General features: G+C 36.5%; 1 protein-coding gene across 4 annotated transcripts; it reads left to right on the top strand.

The window, feature by feature from the left end:
* The first annotated feature begins 1,638 nt into the window (after window positions 1–1,638).
* On the top strand, window positions 1,639–19,345 carry masp1 (MBL associated serine protease 1). 4 transcript variants are annotated; one of them, XM_051664869.1, is made up of 12 exons: window positions 1,639–1,739; window positions 2,155–2,377; window positions 5,337–5,514; window positions 6,757–6,888; window positions 8,434–8,630; window positions 11,397–11,544; window positions 11,720–11,838; window positions 11,950–12,028; window positions 15,785–15,904; window positions 15,996–16,067; window positions 18,105–18,176; window positions 18,252–19,345. In XM_051664869.1, the coding sequence occupies exons 1-12, from the start codon at window positions 1,726–1,728 to the stop codon at window positions 19,121–19,123; spliced, it is 2,226 nt and encodes a 741-aa protein (XP_051520829.1). In that variant the 5' UTR covers window positions 1,639–1,725; the 3' UTR covers window positions 19,124–19,345. The 4 variants fall into 4 exon arrangements, with proteins under 4 accessions (XP_051520829.1, XP_051520830.1, XP_051520832.1 ...); XM_051664870.1 differs by having other exon boundaries at window positions 15,785–15,880; XM_051664871.1 differs by lacking the exon at window positions 1,639–1,739 and adding an exon at window positions 2,947–4,310 and having other exon boundaries at window positions 2,287–2,377.
* The last annotated feature ends 2,428 nt before the right edge of the window (window positions 19,346–21,773 follow it).

Genomic DNA, 21,773 nt, shown 5'->3' on the forward strand with positions numbered 1-21,773 from the left:
TAGCGCTTCATGGGCCTCTTTCATAATGGTCATTTTTGAAAATCATATTACTTTTTTGTACCTGACTGTATGCTCCTTTCTGTTCCTCACATGTGCACACACAGCTCCTTGCCCACTTGTCCACTAACACTGTTGTGAAAACTGTCCAGTTAGCACTAACTTGCTGTCTCATACTTAGAGAAAAACAGTAGGATATGAATCTTTCTGTAATTAAAGAACATTTAAAGGTTTAAAACACATAAATCAAACCTCATTGCTCACAGTAATGTCCTATCACAAATGTAGATTAGTCACATGCATACAGAGATGACCTCAAACAGGGACAAAGTGCTGGTTTTAGCTGGTGACCACCAAATAAATAAAAAAAGAGATCAAATTAAGTGAGGTAAAATTTTAATTAATGTGATATCCGAATTGACAGATTATTGTTATGTCGAGTCTACTGACAACTATTAGGAGTTTTTGTTGCTTTTTTTTTGTGTGTGTGTGTGTGTGTGTGTGTGTGTGTGTGTAGACTACCTGTCGTAGGCTATACGGTATTTTGCTGATAAGTGTACACCCAGATAATATAAGTACATACTTAAAAATATATATATATTTCAAATTGGGATCATCACTGTCATTTTCTGTTTTCTTTCTTTCTTTCTGTATTTATAGAATTAAATCTTTTGAAAAATGCACAATTTGTATACCTCCTTAATATTTTTGCATTCACCTGTGCTTGTATAAAATGACTTGGATTTATTTATTGCTATTGTATACACTCACCAAGAACTTCATTAGAAACACTATGGTCCTAATAAAGTGCCCGACGTGGTCTTCTGCTGTTGTAGCTCATCCACCTCAAGGTTCAATGTGTTTTGCGTTCTGAGATGCTATTCTGCTCACTACAATTGTAGAGAGTGGTTATCTGAGTTACCATAACATTTCTGTCAGCAAGAAACCAGTCTGGCCATTCTCCGTTGACCTCTCTCATCAACAATGCGTTTCCACCCACAGAACTGCCCCTCACTGGATGTTTTTTGTTTTTTGTTTTTAGCACCATTCTGAGTAAACTTTAGACTGTTGTGCGTGAATATCCCAGGAGATCAGCAGTTACAGAAATACTCAAACCAGCCCCTCTGGCACCAACAGTCATGCCACGGTCGAAATCACTGAGATCACATTTTTCCCCCATTCTGATGGTTGATGTGAACATTAACTGAAGCTCCTGACCCCTATCTGCTTGATTTTATGCATTGCACTGCTGCCAATCACCAGTGGCTGATTTGATAATCTCATGAATTAGTAGGTTTGCAGGTGTACCTAATAAAGTGATCGGTGAGTGTGTGTGTGTATATATATATATATATATATATATATATATATATATATATATATATAAAGATAAATAAATAAATGATCATTAAAAGCTATCAATAAATAAAAGCATATTACTTTATTTATAGCCTATCATTAATGCACCATTAATTAATGTCGTTATGCTCAATGTAAAGTGCTAAATGCAGAGCATTGCTAAAATACCATTTACTTATTGTTGCTGACATTGAAATTGCTGTGATAACCTCTGGTGCACAAGTGCCTGAACCACGTCAGAAAAGAGAAACTTTCACCCCGCCCAGACACACATACACATTGCAAACATTTGCAATGTGACATGCAGTAAAAGTTAAGACGGAAATGCAACATCTTCCCAACTGAGAAATAAATGAAGTCAACGGTGTCATGGAGCTCACGCGGTGAGAACTTTCTCAACACTTTCTACAAACTGTTTATTTTTTATTTAATTTTTGTATTCCTCACTGAACTTTACTTTATCAGTAAGATATAATAGATTGCATTTTAATGGTCTGAAACAAAACTGAGCTTTTAGGTAATTGTTTTGCTTTAGTAATTTAGAAGACTTATCAAAGACAAGTATCGATCGGTTAAATTAATTTTCTTGGACTCTTCATTTCTTTGAAGGATTTAGAGTGATTTGGGATTTGTTCTTGCTGCTCTGTTTTAATATCTGCTTACATGGATTAATTACACCGAATTAAACTCGATTTATGACGTTTTGTGTCAACACACTTTGTTTAGTCTTGAGGATTAACCTTTATAATTCCGAATTTATTTTATTTTTTTGTTTAAATAAAATGTATTTGTACGCAGTGTTATTGTGATATTGGCACAGTTTGTTTGGCCTCTGTGGACTCGTGTCATCCACCTCACGGACATGTACGGGACCATCCAGTCCCCGAACTTCCCCGAATCATACCCGAAGGAGACAGAAATACAGTGGAATATAACAGTACCGGACGGATATCAAATCCGACTCTATTTTATGCATTTCGACATCGAGCCGTCATACTTATGCGAGTACGACTACTTGAAGGTAAGTAAATATTTACAATAATGTTTGCAGAAGTAGAATAATGAAGTGGAGATTGCAGTAGATTTGATTGTAACACTAGTTACATTCCCTTACCAAAAAGTACTATGGACATGATGGTATCAGATGGTAATATCATGGTAGTTTGATAAGTCAGAGTTTGATATATGCAATGTAATTGAATGATTATCATGTTCATGTACCATCATATTGGACAATACCACTACAAAAAGTACTGTGGTGGTACTATGGTACAGTCATTTTAGATCATTTTGTAATATCAGGGTGCCTCAATAAATATCATAGTACTGAATGATTACAAACGATGCTCATATACAATGTTACTTGCATGGTACTCCAAAGTATTTCAAAGACTATCATGATATTGCCATTGTATCATGTCCGAAAAACATAGTTTTACAATGGTACCATCCAATTAAAAAACACTACTACCATGGTACCATTTACAAAAATCATGTTATTTTCATGGTACATGTCCAAAAACCATGGAAATACAATGCCATTGTACTTTTTGGTATACTATATCCCCCTATTTCTTGTATTGATTTCAGGTGCTCTTCATTTCCGACTGTTAAAGAGCAGTTGGATCCATCTAAATGGCACTCACAGGCTTTTATAGCTTTGCTTACAAGCATCTCATTTCCAGTCTGGTGTTCTTATTGTATACATTGGTAAGAGGGGTCTGTAAGAGCATTTTGATAGACAGGTCTGGCAGATGCCCTGCGAATGGAGTTAACAGCATTTATTTCCCAGGAGCCAAAGCGCTGCCCACTCCACAGGGGGGCATATTCATATTCAAATACCCCCCGTGGGTGCCACAGCAACTAGTCATGGTAACAAGTCATGGTAATGGGCCAAGATATGTTGCCAGACACAAAGGGCACAGAAAACACACACAAAAATGGCTAAACACATATAAAAATGGGTAGTTGATGCATAATGTGTCTATTGACTTTTTCATCAACATCAAGATTTTAGGTTATGAATGTTTATGAAAAAGTTTGTTAAAGTCTTTCAACATTTTTAATGTTTTTGCTTTCTAGTTCATTTTAAATGCTCCTGCGGAGGGAACATATTTAAAAAAAATAAAAAAAGTACATATATTCCACGTTGTCTCTCAATTAATACCTGGTCATAAAAGCTGCTTGCATAATAATTATAAAAGAAATGATGATTAAAAGGTTTTAGATGAAGTACTACAGAAAGTCACACCACAGGACGTGCCAACTTTTCAAATGCAAATTGGAAGATTTAATGCATAAGCTTTTCCCATGTGTTTTCCAAGCATATACATGTTGCAGTTTAAAAATGAGCATGTAAAATGTAACATGTTCTGCATTTGAACCCATTTTGTTTTTTACACACCTTATCCTTTGCCTGTTTGTGTAAACTTTTTTTCTGGAGGTGTGTCTGGTGAAATAGCTGTGCAATTAGAATTCTTGCATTGGCATAAACATGCTTCAACACACATTTTATGTTAATTGCTAAATCTCTCAAATTCTTTGTGTATTTGTGTGCATGTGGGTATTATTATGCTTAAGAATAAATTGCCTATGGCCGTCTCTTAATGAGGGTTCTTTGGTAACCGTGGGTTACCCACCGTTCACTGACACGGGTAAAGTAAACACTCAAGCTGGGAGCCAGATAAGAGACATGTTTTAGGGCTGTGTGTGTGTGTGCGCGTGCATTTGTGGAAACACAATGAGGACTTTGCTGGGTTTGCAGTTTGAAATGTTTGGATGTATGACTTTGCGTATGATTGACAGGTTGTATGTGTACAGAATCTTATTATGTTAATATGCGTGCCAGTTTTTGTGTTTGTACAGGTATTTTCTTAAATTTATGGGTTGGCAGTGTTCTTTTAGTGTGATTTGTGTGGGTACATCCTGAGCTTGAGAAAGCGAGTGTTCTAATGGTATGTATGTTTTTATGTATGGTATGTAGGGATAATTCACCCCAAAATTAAAATTCTCTCATTATTTACTCACCCTCATGCCATCCCTGATATGTATGACTTTCTTTCCTCTATAGAACACAAAGATTTATAGAAAATATCTCAGCTCTGTAGGTCCGTACAATGCAAGTGAATGGTGGCCAGAACTGTGAAGGTCCAAAAAGCATATAAAGGCACCATAAAAGTAATCCATAAGACTCCAGTGGTTAAATCAATATCTTTAGAAGCAATGTGATAGGTTGAGGTGAGAAACAGATCCATATTTAAGTCCTTTTTTATTTTAAATCTCCACTTTCACTTTCACATTCTTCTTTTGCTTTTGACGATTTGCATTCTTCGTGCATATCGCCACGTACTGGGCAGAGAGGAAAATTTATTATAAAAAAAGGACTTCAGCATTCATTCACTTGCATTGTATGGACCTACAGAGCTGAGATATTTTATTAAAAATCTTCGTTTGTGTTCAGCAGAAGAAAGTCATACACATGGGATGGCTAAATTATCATTTTTGGGTGAGCAATTCCTTTAAGAAAATGAGGAGTTTTCAGTCTGCTCATTGTGGAATGTCTGTGTTTTTATGCAGGTATACTTCACCCAAAAATAAAAATTATGTCATCATTTACTCATGTGCATGTTGTTCAAAACTTGTATGACTCTTCCCTCTTCCGTGGAACTCAAAAGGAGATGTTAGGATGAATGTTAGCCATTCACTTTCATTGTATGGCAAAAAAGATCCAATGAAAGTGAATGTTGACTGAGGCTATTATTCTGCCTAACATCTACTTTTGTGTTCGATGGAAAAAAGCCATACAGGTTTGGAACAACATGAGGGTGAGTAAATTATGACAAAATTTTCATTTTTGGGTGAACTATCCCTTCAAATATATGGACAGTGTAGTCTATGCTATATGTTTTAACACAGAAATTAGCACAGAAATGTACAATTTAAATTTTAAAAGTGTATGTCTGTTGTGTTTGTTCATGCAGGTGTACTCAGACACTGAGGAGTTGGCTGTGTTTTGTGGAAGAGAGAATACAGACACAGAGCATGTCCCAGCTGATGATGTCATCATGTCCCCAGGGAGTGCGCTCAGTGTGGCATTCCATTCAGACTTCTCCAATGAGGAACGCTACTTTGGCTTTGAGGCCCACTTTAGCGCAGTTGGTGAGAGACTGGAGTAACACACACATACACATTCATACTCGCATACACTCTCCTCAACACACACATGGATACACCAATTGCCTTTGCACGTTGAGGCTAGTGTCAATAGTTTTAAAGACCCCATGAAATCGCTAGACGAACATCGTTTTCTTCTCTTTGTCAACTTAGCAAATAGACTTTAGTTTACATCACAGCCATGTCACAACTATGATTTGTTATTTGCTATTGCAATTCAGAAGCAGGCGCTAGTAAGGAGGTGCACTCTCATTCTAGAGATCATTTTACTGGACAAAAAAATTCTACACGCTCATGTGTTCAAGATGAGTCATCAGTATTTCCTGGAAGAGAAATACTGTAAATTTTAAATGAGCACTGTATATCTTCTTAAAGTTAATGCTGTCAACTTTTTGGAGAAGGCTAGCATATACAGTAGATCAGTGTTTCCCAACCTTTTTTGCTGTAAGTACCCCCAAAGCACCATCAGTAAGTCTCAAGTACCCCTTGATAGACACAAAACTAAAGATGTATTCAAAAGACTAAATGTAATTTATAATGATCATTAATATTGATTATTATTGATCAATCAGTATTAGTTTGATCTTCTGACATCACTTTATCAATACCTAGAACTAATGGGTATTGATTAGTGGTGGTGATTTTGATTAATTTCAGTGATTTCGTTCACCAAAAGGATTCATTCAGCTTCGTTCATTGACCATTTTTGCAAGTTACGCCTTTGTGCCTGTAAATGGCACCAAATGACTGCCTTTTAAATAATTGCATTGGACTAGAATTTAATAAACAACTTGCTCGTTCAGCCAGTCAGCTGATCCTCTTTCATGATGACTGATTCATTTCATTCATCTTGTTTGCGAACGAGTGCAACATTACATTTGGTTAGTTCACAAACTCATCTTGTTCAGTCTCAAATGACCGCACCAGTCCGCACTTCGACCGCATGGTCGCACCAGTACCCGCACTTCGGTGGGGCCTCACGGCGATCGCTTTTATTTTAAGCAATATATTTTATTAGGTTCAACATTGAAAAATCCAAATCTTTTCACATGCCCCCTGGAACCTGCTTGTGTAACCCTGTTTGGGAATCACTGAATGACCTCAAAGCTAGTACATATTGACTAAAAGCCAGAACAATCCCATTTTCAAATTTCATGGGGCATTTAACACATTTTTTTTTTTTTTTTTAATTGCCAATTGCTAGAATTGCTAATTTTCTCTTTCCAGACGTAGATGAATGCAGGGACAGAAATGATGAAGATCTTGTGTGTGATCATTTTTGTCATAACTACATTGGTGGCTTCTACTGTTCCTGTCGTTATGGGTTCCTGCTTCATTCTGACAACAGAACCTGCAAAGGTAGCATTTCAGGATCAGCCTACTGATATGAGCTGTTAAAAATATAACTTTAATAATAACCTTCAAGTCTCAGTCTTTATATAAATTCTGTATTTGGTCAGAACAACTCTTTTTCTAAATATTTGTTTCATTGCAGTTGGATTGTCAACTTTGTAAAAAAAAAAAAAAACTGCTGTGCATTGAACACTGCACAGCAGTGTTCAATGCAAATGCAAAGTATTGTTGTTTCATCCCTCAACATCAAGTTCATTCCATTTACTCTTGTCTAAAGAAAATACCACCTCATGATACCATGTTTGAAACTGATACACTAAAATCCCTGTTGCGGTCTCGTTTCTTGGCTATAGACATAATAGCCGTGTTAATATTTGAGTAGTTAAAACAAGTCAACCTTGTGCCCTACCTCTTGCTCCAACATTATGGCCCTGTCCCAAATGATGCCATCAACTTTTGAGTCCACACTGTGGTGTCGTAATGTTGCATGGACTGCTGTGTAGTAGTCTGCTGTGAAGTCTGCAATACTGAGCACCCTTTTGAAACATAAAATGACAATTAGGACACTGGGCAAGCCAATTTAGAACAGGGTTCAACAATACTGCATAGTGAATTAGTACATTTGAACTGACTAAACTTCTACTTTGAAAGCCAATGGTTTCCGGTTGTCCAGCTAAGTCTTATTACATCTCTCTTCACTATAGAAAAAGGTTGAACCATTTCTTAATCTTTCTGGTGCCAAAAGGTGCCAGAGTCAAAAAAATCATTCATTTGTGGCTTAATATGGAAAATCCTTTAAGCTGCTAATTCTCTGGAAAATGTTGATTAGTCAAGTTCATGTCACAACTAGAAATATAATTCCTTGTGTGTGTGTGTGCGACTTTATCTACATTGTGTCCACATTTATGGTCTTGGCAAGCACTATCTGAACATTGCAAGTGCACATTAGCAGCATGTGTAATATTTTACCTCTAAATTGCATAGATTTTTTTGTAAGAAATCTTGCACTCATGGATTAACTAGGATTATTTGCTGGAATTCCTCATGAAAAAGCAGAGAAATCTTGCAGTCAGCATTGTGTAAGCCTGATGAACTAATTACAAAATATTTACATAATGTTGGCTTGGACCAAGGTAAATCTAGCCACTTTATCATGATTTATATTGCTATAATGTGTGTAATCATAGTTTACACGTGTATGTGTGTACTGTATTTGTGTGATTCTGTTTTATGTCTAGCTTTTGCCCCCTGCCCATCTGATTGTAACAGACTGTGCAGATAAGTGCAGACTGCTAAATATTTACATTTAAGGGGTCAATGAGATGTGGTTAAACTTGTGAACTTCAAACACTTGATTAGAGAAGCATAAAGCACCACAGCTTCCATGCATTTGTATGCTATTCGTACATCTAATGGATTTTTAGAAGACAAAGGCTCTTTGTTTAGTCGTTGTATGTTCGTTGTTCACGAGTGTGCATTCCTTTTTTAGTTGCTGTAGTTTGAGCAGTGAATGACCTAATATATGCTTTTGTGTGTTCCTATTCGTTGCAGTGGAATGTAATGAAAGTGTGTATTCAGAGCGGTCTGGAGAGTTCACCAGTGCAGATTTCCCTAAACCTTACCCCAAAAGCTCGGACTGCATGTACCGAATTGAGCTTGATGAGGGATTTCAAGTCACTCTGGAGTTTGATGACACCTTTGACATCGAAGACCATCCTGACGTTGCCTGCCCTTATGACTTTGTTAAAGTGAGAATCTTGCAGTTGTATAGTAAAAAAAAATTTTAAGATAAGGTTAGTGATAAAATGTTATAGACTGGACAGAAGTCATATAAATAGCAAACATAAAATCAATTTAGCAAATCAAAGAGGACAACTACGTCATGCTTGTCAGTATGTCCAAAAATCAGTGGGAGAAAATGTTTAACTTCAGTAAGATCTGGTACAGACTTGCAGGAACACATATAAACAACCATAAATTCGAGGGACTAAAACAGTCCAAGGGACAAAAAAACGACAAGAAACTAAAAGTTCATTTTCGGCCAAAAGTTTGGAATAATGTAAGATTTTGCTGTTTTGGAAGGAAACTGGTACTTTAATTCACCAAAGTGGCATTCAGCTGATCACAAAATATAGTCAGGACAGGTCAATATTAGGTAAAAAATGGCAAAAAAAAGAAACCGCTTTCCCTAGAAACTCGTCAGTCAATCATTGTTTTGAGGAATGAAAGCTATACAATGCTTGAAATTGCCAAAAAACTGAAGATTTCATACAAAGGTGTACACTACAGTCTTCAAAGACAAAGGACAACTGGCTCTAACAAGGACAGAAAGAGATGTGGAAGGCCAGATATACAACTAAACAAGAGGATAAGTACATCAGAGTCTCTAGTTTGAAAAATAGACGCCTCACATGTCCTCAGCTGACAGCTTCATTGAATTCTACCCGCTCAACATGTACAACAGTAAAGAGAAGACTCAGGTGCAGGCCTTATGGGAAGAATTGCAAAGAAAAAGCCACTTTTGAAACAGAAAAACAAAAAGAAAAGGTTAGAGTGGGCAAAGAAACACAGACATTGGACAACAGATAATTGGAAAAGAGTGTTATGGATCTTAACCCCACTGAGCTTTTGTGGGATCAGCTAGACTGTAAGATGTATCAGAAGTGCCCGACAAGACAGCCACATCTATGGCAAGTGCTACAGGAAGCGTGGGGTGAAATGTCACCTGAGTATCTGGACAAACTGACAGCTAGAATGCCAAGGATCTGCAAAGGTGTCATTGCTGCACGTGGAGGATTTTTTGTTGAGAACTCTTTGAAGTAGTTTAAGAAGTTCTGAACATTACTTTCAAATTGTAATTGTAATTTTTCACGTTATTAATGTCCTGAATATATTGTATATGACTGACACATTGTGATCAGTTGAATGCCACTTTGGTGAATAAAAGTACCAATTTCTTTCCAAAAATCTGTACATTATTCCAAACTTTTGGCTGCCAGTGTACATTTGTTGCAGAACATAAAAAACTGTAAAGTGAAAACTGTATTTTTGAATGCTGGTAACCGGTTAATAACCGGTTAATTCCATTCCGGTTATTAACCAAAGGGTTAATCACAATACATTTTTGGAATTGAACCACTTCCTGTTGCCCAAAAAATGGGGCTTCACTCTTTTTAGTAGAACATGATAAGCATGTGCTTTGATTCTGAAGGAAACCACTATATCACACTTCTTTGCTTAATCTCACGTTGTGGATGTAGCCTTCTGTGACATGCTTTAGATCTTTTTGGCAACTATATACAGTATAATTACCACATTTACATGCATGATTAATCCAGATGCAAGGAAACATATCGAGGTAAAAAGAAAATGTTTCCAAGTCTTAACTGAATTATTGTTAGATGTGATGCATTGATACAGATTTGATGCTGCCGGGTTTTGACTGAGAAGCAGATCTGTAATTAAAACAAATAATTCAAATAAAATAAAATAATTAAACAATTATTAAATAATTCAAATAAAATTATTTGCATATCATAATGTTTAATCAAAACATGCCCATGCATTGTGTGCGTGTACACATGCAGGAGACAGAGATTTGGCTATTAATTGATTTTAGATGGCCAGGTTTATATTTGAAATAGTCATTTATTGAAAAGACGTTATTTTATATACAGTAGGCTACTGTATACTATGCTTGCTATGATTTCTATGTTGATAATTTGCAGACACAGGGACATTTTTCTTATATATATATTTTCACTTATTTTGGGTGATGCAAGTCCCTTATTTTGACCTTGTTTTTCCAGACCAGATTGCTTGTTTCTCTCTCTTGTGAGATCTGGCTACACTGTAACTGGTATATCACCCACCCTTAGCACAGAGTACTGTAATTTTATAAAGATGTTATTAACCGTTCTTTTATTTTGTTCTAACCGGTCACCAATTGGAACAGGAATAGGCTGCGAATGGAACCAGAACAAAAAAATACTGTGTCTTCTCAGAAGGAACCGAAATGAAAAACATTTCGTTTTTAGTCCCTGATAAATTCACTCAATCATGAATGTTACTATGTCTCAAAGCCATCAGTAAGAATTTCACATGGCTAAGCACCTTGTTATGCAACCTAGTCCAAAAGGCATTAATACCAGATTTCTTGGTCACCCACAGGTTTACCCCCAGGGTCCTCATGACTTGAGTCACACGTGCATGCATACAAACACCATTAGAGTCATTATTCTTAGTTATAAGACTACAGACTCAAAGGAATTAGCGCTTGCGACATACAACCCTTGACATGGACAGTATTACTCCTGCAGTTATGTGCACTGAATATGAAAATAGGAGTGCAGTTTTGCACAGTGGCTTATGCTGATGCCACTGTGCACATGAAAATCATTTAAGATACATACAGTCATGTCATTCGAAAGGGGCATTTAACATGTTAATATATACTTGAGCATTTATTGTGGAACTTGGTGTAATAGGTGATACTGATAATAATTTATCCACAGATTCTGGCCGGAGACAAAGAGTTTGGACCGTTTTGTGGCGATCAGTCACCAGGGAAGATTAAAACAGGAAGTAACATGGTTAACATCCTGTTTCACAGTGACAACTCTGGAGAGAATCTAGGCTGGAAACTCACCTACACCTCCACAGGTAAGGGAATGATGCATGTTATGATGAGCTTTGAACCACCTTGTCCCAATATTTAGCAGCTTTTTGAGAAGAGAAGGGAAATTATAAAATGTTCTTTAATGGAAAGAAGTCCATGTAGAATTTTTTTTAATTATATTTATATGTTAGTGTTGTAGATAAAAATTGTCACCTTCAGGTACTGAATGTTCTCCTCCGTCGGCACCCCTTAATGGACAGTTAGAGCCTCTGCAATCTAACTACATCTTCAAAGATCACATAACGGTGACCTGTGACCCTGGATATTCATTGAGAAAGGTCAGGCAAAGGTTGCCATTCACTTGTGCTGATAAAGGCAGTGACTAATTGAGACAAACCATGACTGTTTTTACTCACATTTTTAAGACTCTTGCTTTCTGTCTGTGACAGGATGATAAAGAATTTGAGCATTATCAGATTGAGTGTCAGAACAACGGAAAATGGAGCAGCCATATCCCACCATGTAAAAGTAAGTTGAAGACGAAGACTCCAGAATTGTTGTTTGCACACTCCTTTCCTCCTACTATCTCTTTCTCACTTGCCATTTCTTTTTCTTGTCTTATTCTACCTCTCTCTGTTGCCACCAGTGAAGGAATCTAAAAGGAGTCGCCGTTCCCTACCAAGAATTTTAACCAATCAGTTACTAAATTAGAACTGGTAGCCAATCACTGTCAACTTCAAACTGCAGCCCATAGTACGCTGCAGTATTTGATAAACAACTTGAAATATAGGCCTACTGAGGCCATTAATTTTTATTTTATTTTACTTTACATCATCTTACTCGGCTTAAGTTTTTGATACTCCAGAGTATTCAGGTAATACTCATCAACAGTTTTTAAATATCTCATAACAAAGGTGCATTCTTGATTCTCTGTATTTGTAGTTCCTTTGCTTGGGGTTTATTGGGAAACCATTTAAGCATAGTCCTGGACTAAATTTGGGATTGTTGATATGTTATGGGCAGGGGTTAAATTGGGATTTTTTAAGGAGGGGGAACCCACATTTTTTTAATCTGTGGTGCTAGAATACGGTTCCAAACCATTATGACACAATTTAAAGGAATATTCTGGTTTCAATACAAGTTAAGTTTGAGGTACAGGGTTATAAAGGCGAGGACTCGAGCGCAGAGTAATGAAGTGCTTTATTTAGAACAAAAAATGAACAAAAACTGCCCCGTAGGGGAAAAACGATGTTCCAGTAACAGACGGGAACTTTGCGGCATGGCTGAAGAAGGGGAGCCTCAAGGTCTGGGCTCAACACAAGAATCTCAGGGATCTGCAGGAAAACAGACAGACACGACCAGACACAACAACAGGAAAACATCCAACGAACTAGCACAGGACAGAAAAAACGGGGAGGTTAAATAGGGAAGGAAATAAGGAGGGTAACGAGGGAAGGCCGGTGAAGCAAATGAACCAATAACCAGGTAACAAGGGGGTGGGGCCTGGACGTGAGACATGAGAGCACAAGGCAAACAAGCCTGAGAGAAGCCATGTGCTCACACCAAACACAATGACAAGACAGTAGAGCTCATGGCAACGAAACCATCATTGGCCATGTGCTCAAACAAAAAACGAGACAAGAGAGGAGCACATGGCAAGAGACCCGAACCCGAAGCCATGTGCTCACAAAGATGAGACATGGAGCATGAGTGTCCAGTTCCCGACCCAGAAACGAAACCGAACAAGACTGAAGAGTCAGGATCCAGACACCATGCTCCGAACATGAAAACACAGACTAAACAGAAGAGCTCATGGAAATAATACCCGAAGCTGTGCGCTCACACAGAGACAGAACATAGGTGTCAAGATGCTGTCACCACAATAAACATGACTGACAAAATGACAGGATCCTGACATTAAGCTCAATAGACAGCATATTTGGCATAATGTTGATTACTACAATAATATATTTTGACTTGCCTCTCCTTTTATTTAAAAAAGCAAAAATCTGGGCTGCAGTGAGGCACTTACAATGGAAGTGAACAAACCCTAAAACCCTAAAATGACTGAAAAAATGACAATTTAAACAATCTACATCTCAAATAGTACATGTTTTAACAAGAATTATTGTAAGTGCTTTTATAAAATTATAAGCTTCACATTTCTGCCTTTAAACCCTCCAAAAATTGGCTACATTCACTTCCATTGTAAGAGCCTCACTGTAACCTCGATTTTTGCATTTTTTGAAATAAAAGGAAGGACGAGTCAAAATAAATCTTTGTGGTAATTAACATTATGCCACAAAAGCTGTAGACTGAGCTTAACTTGTATTGAACCTGGAATATTCCTTTAATCCCTGGTTATGTGTTAGTCTTTGAACAGAACCTAACCTAAATTTAGCGAAGATCTTTATGTAATAAAAATATTTTTAATTGAATAATCTAAGAAGTTTTGGTGATTTACTTAATGGACTATATCAAATGAATGTTCTGTTGATGATTCAACTCTGCATTATAGTCATTATCACTTGTGGTCAATTATCACTCTGCTTGTGCTAAACATTATCAGTTTTACAATAAAAGCTCCATGTCAGAGACCAGGTTAGCTCTTCTAATAGTGACAATGGTGTGCAGCTGTGAAGTTTAGTTTAGGATATTGACTTCCTCTACTGGTCATTGCTGTTATGACATGAGTCAAGACATGACATCTAATCTGTGTTGTGATCCTTACAATTTTGTTCCTGCCATACAAGTTTATATGCCTGCCTTTACTCAAGAGTAAACATTTGTATGACTATTTCAGTTCTCCAGACTGCAAATAAAATAAAAAAAGAATTGCGACAATAATATTCAAATCTAGTCTCAAGTGGCAATAGTATGGGATTTAATTTAATTTGGAGTCTTGCAGCATCTGTGTCTGGGCTGTTCCATCACAGTAAGGAAAGACTAAGAACATTTTTTACATTTTAGGGATGCACCAATGTATCGGCCGTCAATATTTATCAGCCAATTATTGACCAAATTAAAAACATCGGCAAATCGGTGAAAATGCCTATAGGAAAATGTGTTAACACATTTTGTAAAAACTCTTTGAATTCAAATGCACAATCCAGAAATAATGATAGCCACAGAATGTAGAAGGGTTAGCACTCCTAAGAACATGTAATATTTAATTTGTATTGTTTCTTGTTCTCACATTAATGAGGAAAAAACATAGTTACAGATATGACCGTTAAGAAAGCAGCACTTACCTATACATGATGAGGTAAAACCATCCAAAACGCTTTGAAACCAGCAAACTTAGCTTGAAAGGCTGAGATTAAAAATAGACTGCAATCAGCACCTCAGCCAGCATTGTGTAAGCAAGCGGTGCCATCTAGTGATCTGGATGGCATTTTCCATTATCCATTATACCACAATAGAACTTAAAAGGGCGTTTTGCTCCTTTGGTAACTTTTTATTTTTCCATGATGTGGTTGATATTTCTGTGGAATTGCCCAACGTATGCATAATATGAATTTGTGATGTTCTATTATATACAGTACAAACATGTAAAATTTGAGTTTTGTTATTTTTAACTGCAAAAACAGAAGTGCAAAAATGTTTTAGAAGTACAAAATAAGCTTTTTTCACCCCACATCAGTAATCATGCTAAGGTATTTTGTTATTTGGCTGCTAAATGTTTCATTTTAGAAGTAAATGGCTCTGTAGTCAATTTTCTAGGCTGGAGCCCTGTATTTAGTTCATTTTAAGACAGAAACAGATACATACAGAAATGCACACATAAAATGCACTAAGGTTTTCAGACACAACAGAACTACCTCACCTGTGGACGACCCATTTGGAAGAGTGGACACTGACAGTTTGGTATGATCGACCTTCTCCATTTGAATTGTTTATTTATTCATCAACTCCAATCCATCTCTATCATCTCGTAAGAACTATGGCATGTTCAAAAGCAAAATCCACCAATCACATTTAACATTCATTTTAAACATCCTGTGAATCATTGTATTGTTGTCACCTCATCATGTTCAAATAATAATTTTCATCTAATATGTCAAACAAATTATGTCATAATTGTATTCATGATTTAATTTTATGTCATAACTGTTAATTTTAGTTTAATTGACTAATGACTAAAATATGCTTCAATAGTACTTTTTTTTAAGATTGTCTTTTGTCAGTTTTATTAAACAAATACTCTTAGCTAATATATATTTTAATTATGAATTTTTTATCTATTAAGGAAATCATGAACTTTTCTCTCTCTCGATCCTTTAGTGGTAGACTGTGGTCCAGTGGATTTGGTCCTGGGTGAGGTGGTTTTTGAGAATTCTAGGAACAGTACAGTGTTTGGATCCAGAATGCAGTACAGCTGTAAATACACTCCCAAAATCAACAGTATGTATTTCAGTTAATGTCAGTTATTGATTACACTTCACTCAAGTCATATTTGGAGTCACTCTGGATTTTACTCTCGTTGGCTTTGCAGACACATATACCTGTCATCAGAGTGGGCAATGGGTAAGTGAGGACGGGACACCACTACCCACCTGTCTACCAGGTAAGGTGTGCTACTGTGTAAAGACTCCTATATTAAAATCAGGCTTATGCTATTCTGTTCAATTGAGTTATTTTCATATTATTGTAAAATGATTTTTTTTGTTCACAGTTTTGACATGGTAACTGAGTATTACATTGATATATAAAGTAGGGCTGGGTACTGATACAGATTTCCCGATTCGATTCCGATTCACAAGCTCTTGATTCGATTTCGATTTTGATTCAATTAGATATCGATTCATATGGGTATATTTCAGTTATACTGTAGGTACATTACAAAAATATTAATTGTACTAATTATATTATATAAGTTTTTCATCATTTTGGACACACTTTGGCTTTTTAGAAATGAACAAATCCATGCATTCAATCAATAAATAAGATATGATACTTTATATATTATTTTGTGTTACAAATTTATTGTTTAATTGCATGATTTGTACTATTTACAAGTATTTACATTGATTTGTTGAACATGTGCTAAAACTGGTACTGTCTCTTTAACAAAACTGGCATTTCTGTAAAGAGCATCTGTAGATAAGCGCATCCTAATGAGAGAGGCTTTATCTCATCTGTGCCATGCATGATTTAGAATAATAATAAAAAAAAAATTGTTGTTGTTTTTGTTCAACAACTGTTTGTAGAGAACAAAAAAGGTATTCACCCTTATGTTGTGTTCTGGTCATTTTGACTTGGATGACTTTTTTTCTTACTAATTTTTTTAAATTTTTTTAATCCAGTTGGAATTTTCTCACATATGGTATCTGAAAACAAAAAAATGTGGACCATTTTCTTGGATTTATTTCACTTTGTTACACTTAAGAAATATTAAGTGTTCAGGAGCATCCTTTAGATGAGGACACACAAAGTCCTCAAACATGTGCACACACACACACACACACACACACACACACAATGTGTGTTGAGGGCCATTATGTGCATTATCTTACCATGTACACTCTTTGAGGAATGTTTCAAGATCTACTCATCATATTATGTTGTGTTTAGGCTCATTTGAATTGGGATGGTCTGCTGTAAGTTACAATATGTCATTGTCTATGTTATATGTATGTTTCAAGAAGTAATAAGGAAAAACGTGACAAAAAGTCACTTGTGTTTGTTATATTTATGTGTGTCTGTGGTTGTTTCATACACTAAAATTCACTGCAATTTGGCCACTGAGTGAAAAAAATGTGCTCATTGCATTCTACAAATGGAGAAATTTCCAACGATATATAACACGTGGCTGTCTCATCTTTTTTATGTTTTTACCAACTCTGAATATAATTGTTGTGATAACACATTTGCAAATGGTGAGAACGAAACGGTTCTTATTTGTCAGAAAATTAAAAAGCATTATTTAGGAATTGGTAGGATCACCTATATGCATTGTAATGTCCAGATTCTAAGCTTTAAAATGACTTTTGTTCAGATCAAGCAAGTGGTTATTAATTTATTATGTAATTATTATTTATTTTTTCTGCATGGAGTACCCCCTCTAGCCCGGTATAAGCTCAGTTAAATTAATCCTTCTATCAATGAATATTATTATTATTATTTTTTTTAAATATAATAAAAAAGGGTTAATAAGTTTATAAAAAGCTCTAATGCAATAATTTGTGATAAAATATGCAATATGAGAGATTTATAAACAATCTTAGTGGGCCAGTTATTTTTGACCAGGAACACAAAATGTTTTAGCACAAAACGAACACAACACAAGGGTTAAAATAGACTTTATTCAATTACAAATGGGTCACGTGGATCTCGTCTTTGGACATGCATTACACGGAACAACTTTTACCCTCAACACACAATAAAAGGATCTCGCTGCTGAATACTCCACCACTATACTACACAATTACTGGTGAGTGTAAAAGTAAAAGATTAAATGTTGGGATTTAAGAATCGATATCGACATCGTTCAAATGAAGATTGCGAAGCATCATAAATTCAATATTTTTACACACCCCTAATATAAAAGTTAATAAACATTAAATGACCAGTGTATTTGTTATTGTTGTATTTTTGTCTGTAGTAGGAGATTATGAAAGTAATTTGAGAAATCCTGACCCCCAGCTTCCGACTCCACTAACTAGCACTCCTCTTGGTAAGCCTCAAACTAATTGTTTGTGTCTTGGAATGTATCTTTGTGCCACTGTTAATTTGCACACATTTGTTTAAGCATGTGGTGAACAGTCCCAGCTCTTCCCAGCTCAACAGAAGCGCATCGTTGGCGGGAAGACAGCATCTCCTGGTCTATTCCCCTGGCAGGTTCTTCTCTCCGTAGAGGATGCATCTCGAGTACCTGAGGACCGCTGGTTTGGCAGTGGAGCTCTTCTCTCTCCATCCTGGGTTCTCACAGCTGCTCATGTGCTCCGCTCTCATCGCCGAAATCTTTCTGTTGTCCCTGTCGCTCCTGAACACATCCGAGTCCACTTGGGCTTCACGGATGTAAGGGATAAGCACACAGCCACCAACCATTCCGTAGAGAAAGTCATCCTCCATCCACAATTTGACCCTCAAAACTATAATAACGACATTGCACTGGTTAAACTCAGCCAGGCGGTGGTGCTCTCAGAGTTAGTGCGACCTGTCTGTCTACCAAGGCCTGGCAAAGAAGGTCATGAGCTAAAGCCTAACACCCTGGGTGTGGTGGCAGGATGGGGCATCAACACAGCAAACACTTCTTCATCCACAAGTGGTCTGACGTCAGATTCTGGTGCTGTCTCCGATCTCCTCCAGTATGTTAAGTTGCCGGTTGTGCCACAAGATGAATGTAAAGCTAGCTATGCTTCACGTTCCATCAATTACAATATCACCAGCAATATGTTCTGTGCTGGCTTTTACGAGGGCGGACGGGACACCTGTTTGGGCGACAGTGGGGGAGCCTTTGTCATCCAGGATGACCACAGTGGCAGATGGGTAGCACAAGGATTGGTGTCCTGGGGTGGGCCAGAGGAATGTGGCAGTCAGAGAGTGTATGGGGTGTACACCCGTGTGGCGAATTATGTGCGCTGGCTACACACACATATGGACATAGACCGCTGGTGGTGAGGGAAAATAGCATCAAAGGAGCTGGATTTTTTCTACCTTCTCTACCATCTGCTCACTCTTTTTAATGTCTCTTTTACATTTCTTCCCACAATGTATTTTTAGTATCGATTCAGAAGCTTTTCTCTCCTCAACTAAAAGGGATAGTTCACCCAAAAAGGAAAATTCTCTCATCATTTACTCACCCCCATGCCATCCCAGAATTGTATAACTTTCTTTCTTCTGCAGAATACAAACAAAGATTTTTAGAGAATATTTCTGTTCTGTTGGTCCATACAATGCAAGTGAATGGTGACCAGACCTTTGAAGCTCCAAAAAAATCACATACTGGCCACATAAAATTAATCCATACAACTCCAGAGGTTTAATCTATATCTTTAGAAGTGATATGATTGGTGTGGGTGAGAAACAGATAAATATTTTAGTCCTTTTTTTTTTTTTTTTTTACCAAAAATGTCCACTTTCACATTTTTCACATTTTGAAACTGAAAGTGGAGATTTATAGTAAAAAAAAGACTTAAATATTAATCTGTTTCTCACCCACAACTATCATATTGCTTCTGAAGACATGGATTTAACCACTGGAGTAGTATGGATTACTTTTATGCTGCCTTTATATGCTTTTTGGATCTACAAAGTTTTGGCCACCATTCACTTGCATTAAATGGACCTACAGAGCTGAGATGTTCTTCTTAAAATGTTTGTTTGTATTCAGCAGAAGAAATAAAGTCATACACATTTGGGATTGCATGAGGGTGAGTAAATGATGAGATAATTTTCATTTTTGGGTGAACTATCCCTTTAATGGAGGTTTGTCTGGCTAGAATTACTCCATATAGTGATAATTCTTTCATAAGTTAAGACTCACACTCATGTGTTAGGGACTTTTCTATATTAGATTTAACTGTTTTTAATTAAAGTCTAAAGTTCAACACTAGATGCAGTAAAAGCACAATAATTACAAAGTCTAATTCTCTGATGGTACAAATGGTATGAATTTGTGCAGGCCGTTTGAATCAACCAGTGAGTTTCATAATGCATTAAGCAAGACAAGAAGGGATGTGCTAGGCTTTAGCTCTTTGCAAACCACTGGATGTCATATTCCTGCTAAAATTCAGCTGTAAAATCCAAGTTGTTATCATACCAAAAGGTTTCCAGATAGTTTCTCGGATATCTCTGAGATGTCTGTTTACAGTAAAAGCATTTCATCTGGAAAGCATTGCATTCCAATTAGCATCTGATAAACATGTTAAAAAGAGCAGATTTACATCTCAAAGGTTAATGTATTTTTTTGACATCCGAGAGGAAACGTCTTATAGACGTATTGCAGATGAGCAAACAACCTAAAAAATGTATTACATATGAAAACGTGCTCATCAAATAGACGTCTGGGTGATGTACACCTGCATGTTCTCCTTTTATAATTGTCATCTGCTGTTATCTAAAACTCATACTGTCGTCAAAGTGGATTATCCTCCAGTACTAGTTAAGCCTAGTATATTTATACAGCATGTATTTCTAACATACAAGGAACTGTAAATGTGCACTATCATATCTCTTCAATATATGTTATAAATAATTTACACAAGATGAAATGGGTTCCATTTTCACCTACATAATGTCTAAGCACACTTTTGAATGCATGCTTAGTCTTAAAACTGTTTTAGAAACATTACACTCCTATTGAAAGCACCATTTAAGACCTTGTACGATTTTTTTTTATAATTGCACAAATATTAATGTCATTTTAATAAAATAAGTCTTTTTAAGAACCCGATTCTTTGTGTGTGTGTGTGTGTGTGTGTGTGTGTGTGTGTGCAGGGGCGGACTTAGCACTAGGCAAAGGTAGGCAACTGCCTAGGGTCCCCAGAAGCCAAGGGCTCCCTAAAAATACAAATAATATGCTTTTTTTATTATCATTAAGGCTAAAATTTAAGATATCACTGTTACAATGCCGATATGATTTATATCGCTGTTATTTTCAGCACCATCAATGCAAGCAACCCACTCCCCCCTCAGACCAGGCTGTAATGAAATATTCCAAGGTTTTATGCATTTACACATAGTTCATAAAAAGGTGAAAGTGAGCCAAAAACGCTTGGACAGATTTGTATGATTTCACCGTATACTCTGTTGCAAGTTACAAGCTAAGCTATATTGTTGCTAGTTCAGTTTGAATTGAATTTGTGGAGAGAAAAAAATTAAATGGAATCAAGACCTTCTAAGGTAACACTGTCTTTCCAAATGGATCAGATTGCTGCACAGCCTGCATTGCCACCCGCTGCTGCTTCCACGAGCACAGTACTCACTATAGTCACAAATACACAGTGTTGATGATGATTATGATCTGGGCATTAACACTCATAAATAAGAAAACTTTTTTCTCAGACTGTTGACTCGTTTTCACCTTATTTAGCAGCAAAAATTTAGCTAACTTTTTTATGTTTTAAAATTTAAAAGTTTATCAAAGCCTTCTGGAAACATGCAAAGTAAATTTTTAGTCTAATAATTTGGATATAGTTAATTCAAGGTCAAGTTGATGGATGAAAAGTGCATTAAGAAAGAGGAGAGGGAGAAAGAAAAAAAGGTATTGTTGTGGTATATACAGTATTGTAGTTCATAGTAGACAAATTGTGTTTTTATGTAATGTGTT

The sequence above is a fragment of the Myxocyprinus asiaticus genome, chromosome 31 (assembly GCF_019703515.2).
Source record: "Myxocyprinus asiaticus isolate MX2 ecotype Aquarium Trade chromosome 31, UBuf_Myxa_2, whole genome shotgun sequence".
Lineage (NCBI taxonomy): Eukaryota > Metazoa > Chordata > Actinopteri > Cypriniformes > Catostomidae > Myxocyprinus > Myxocyprinus asiaticus.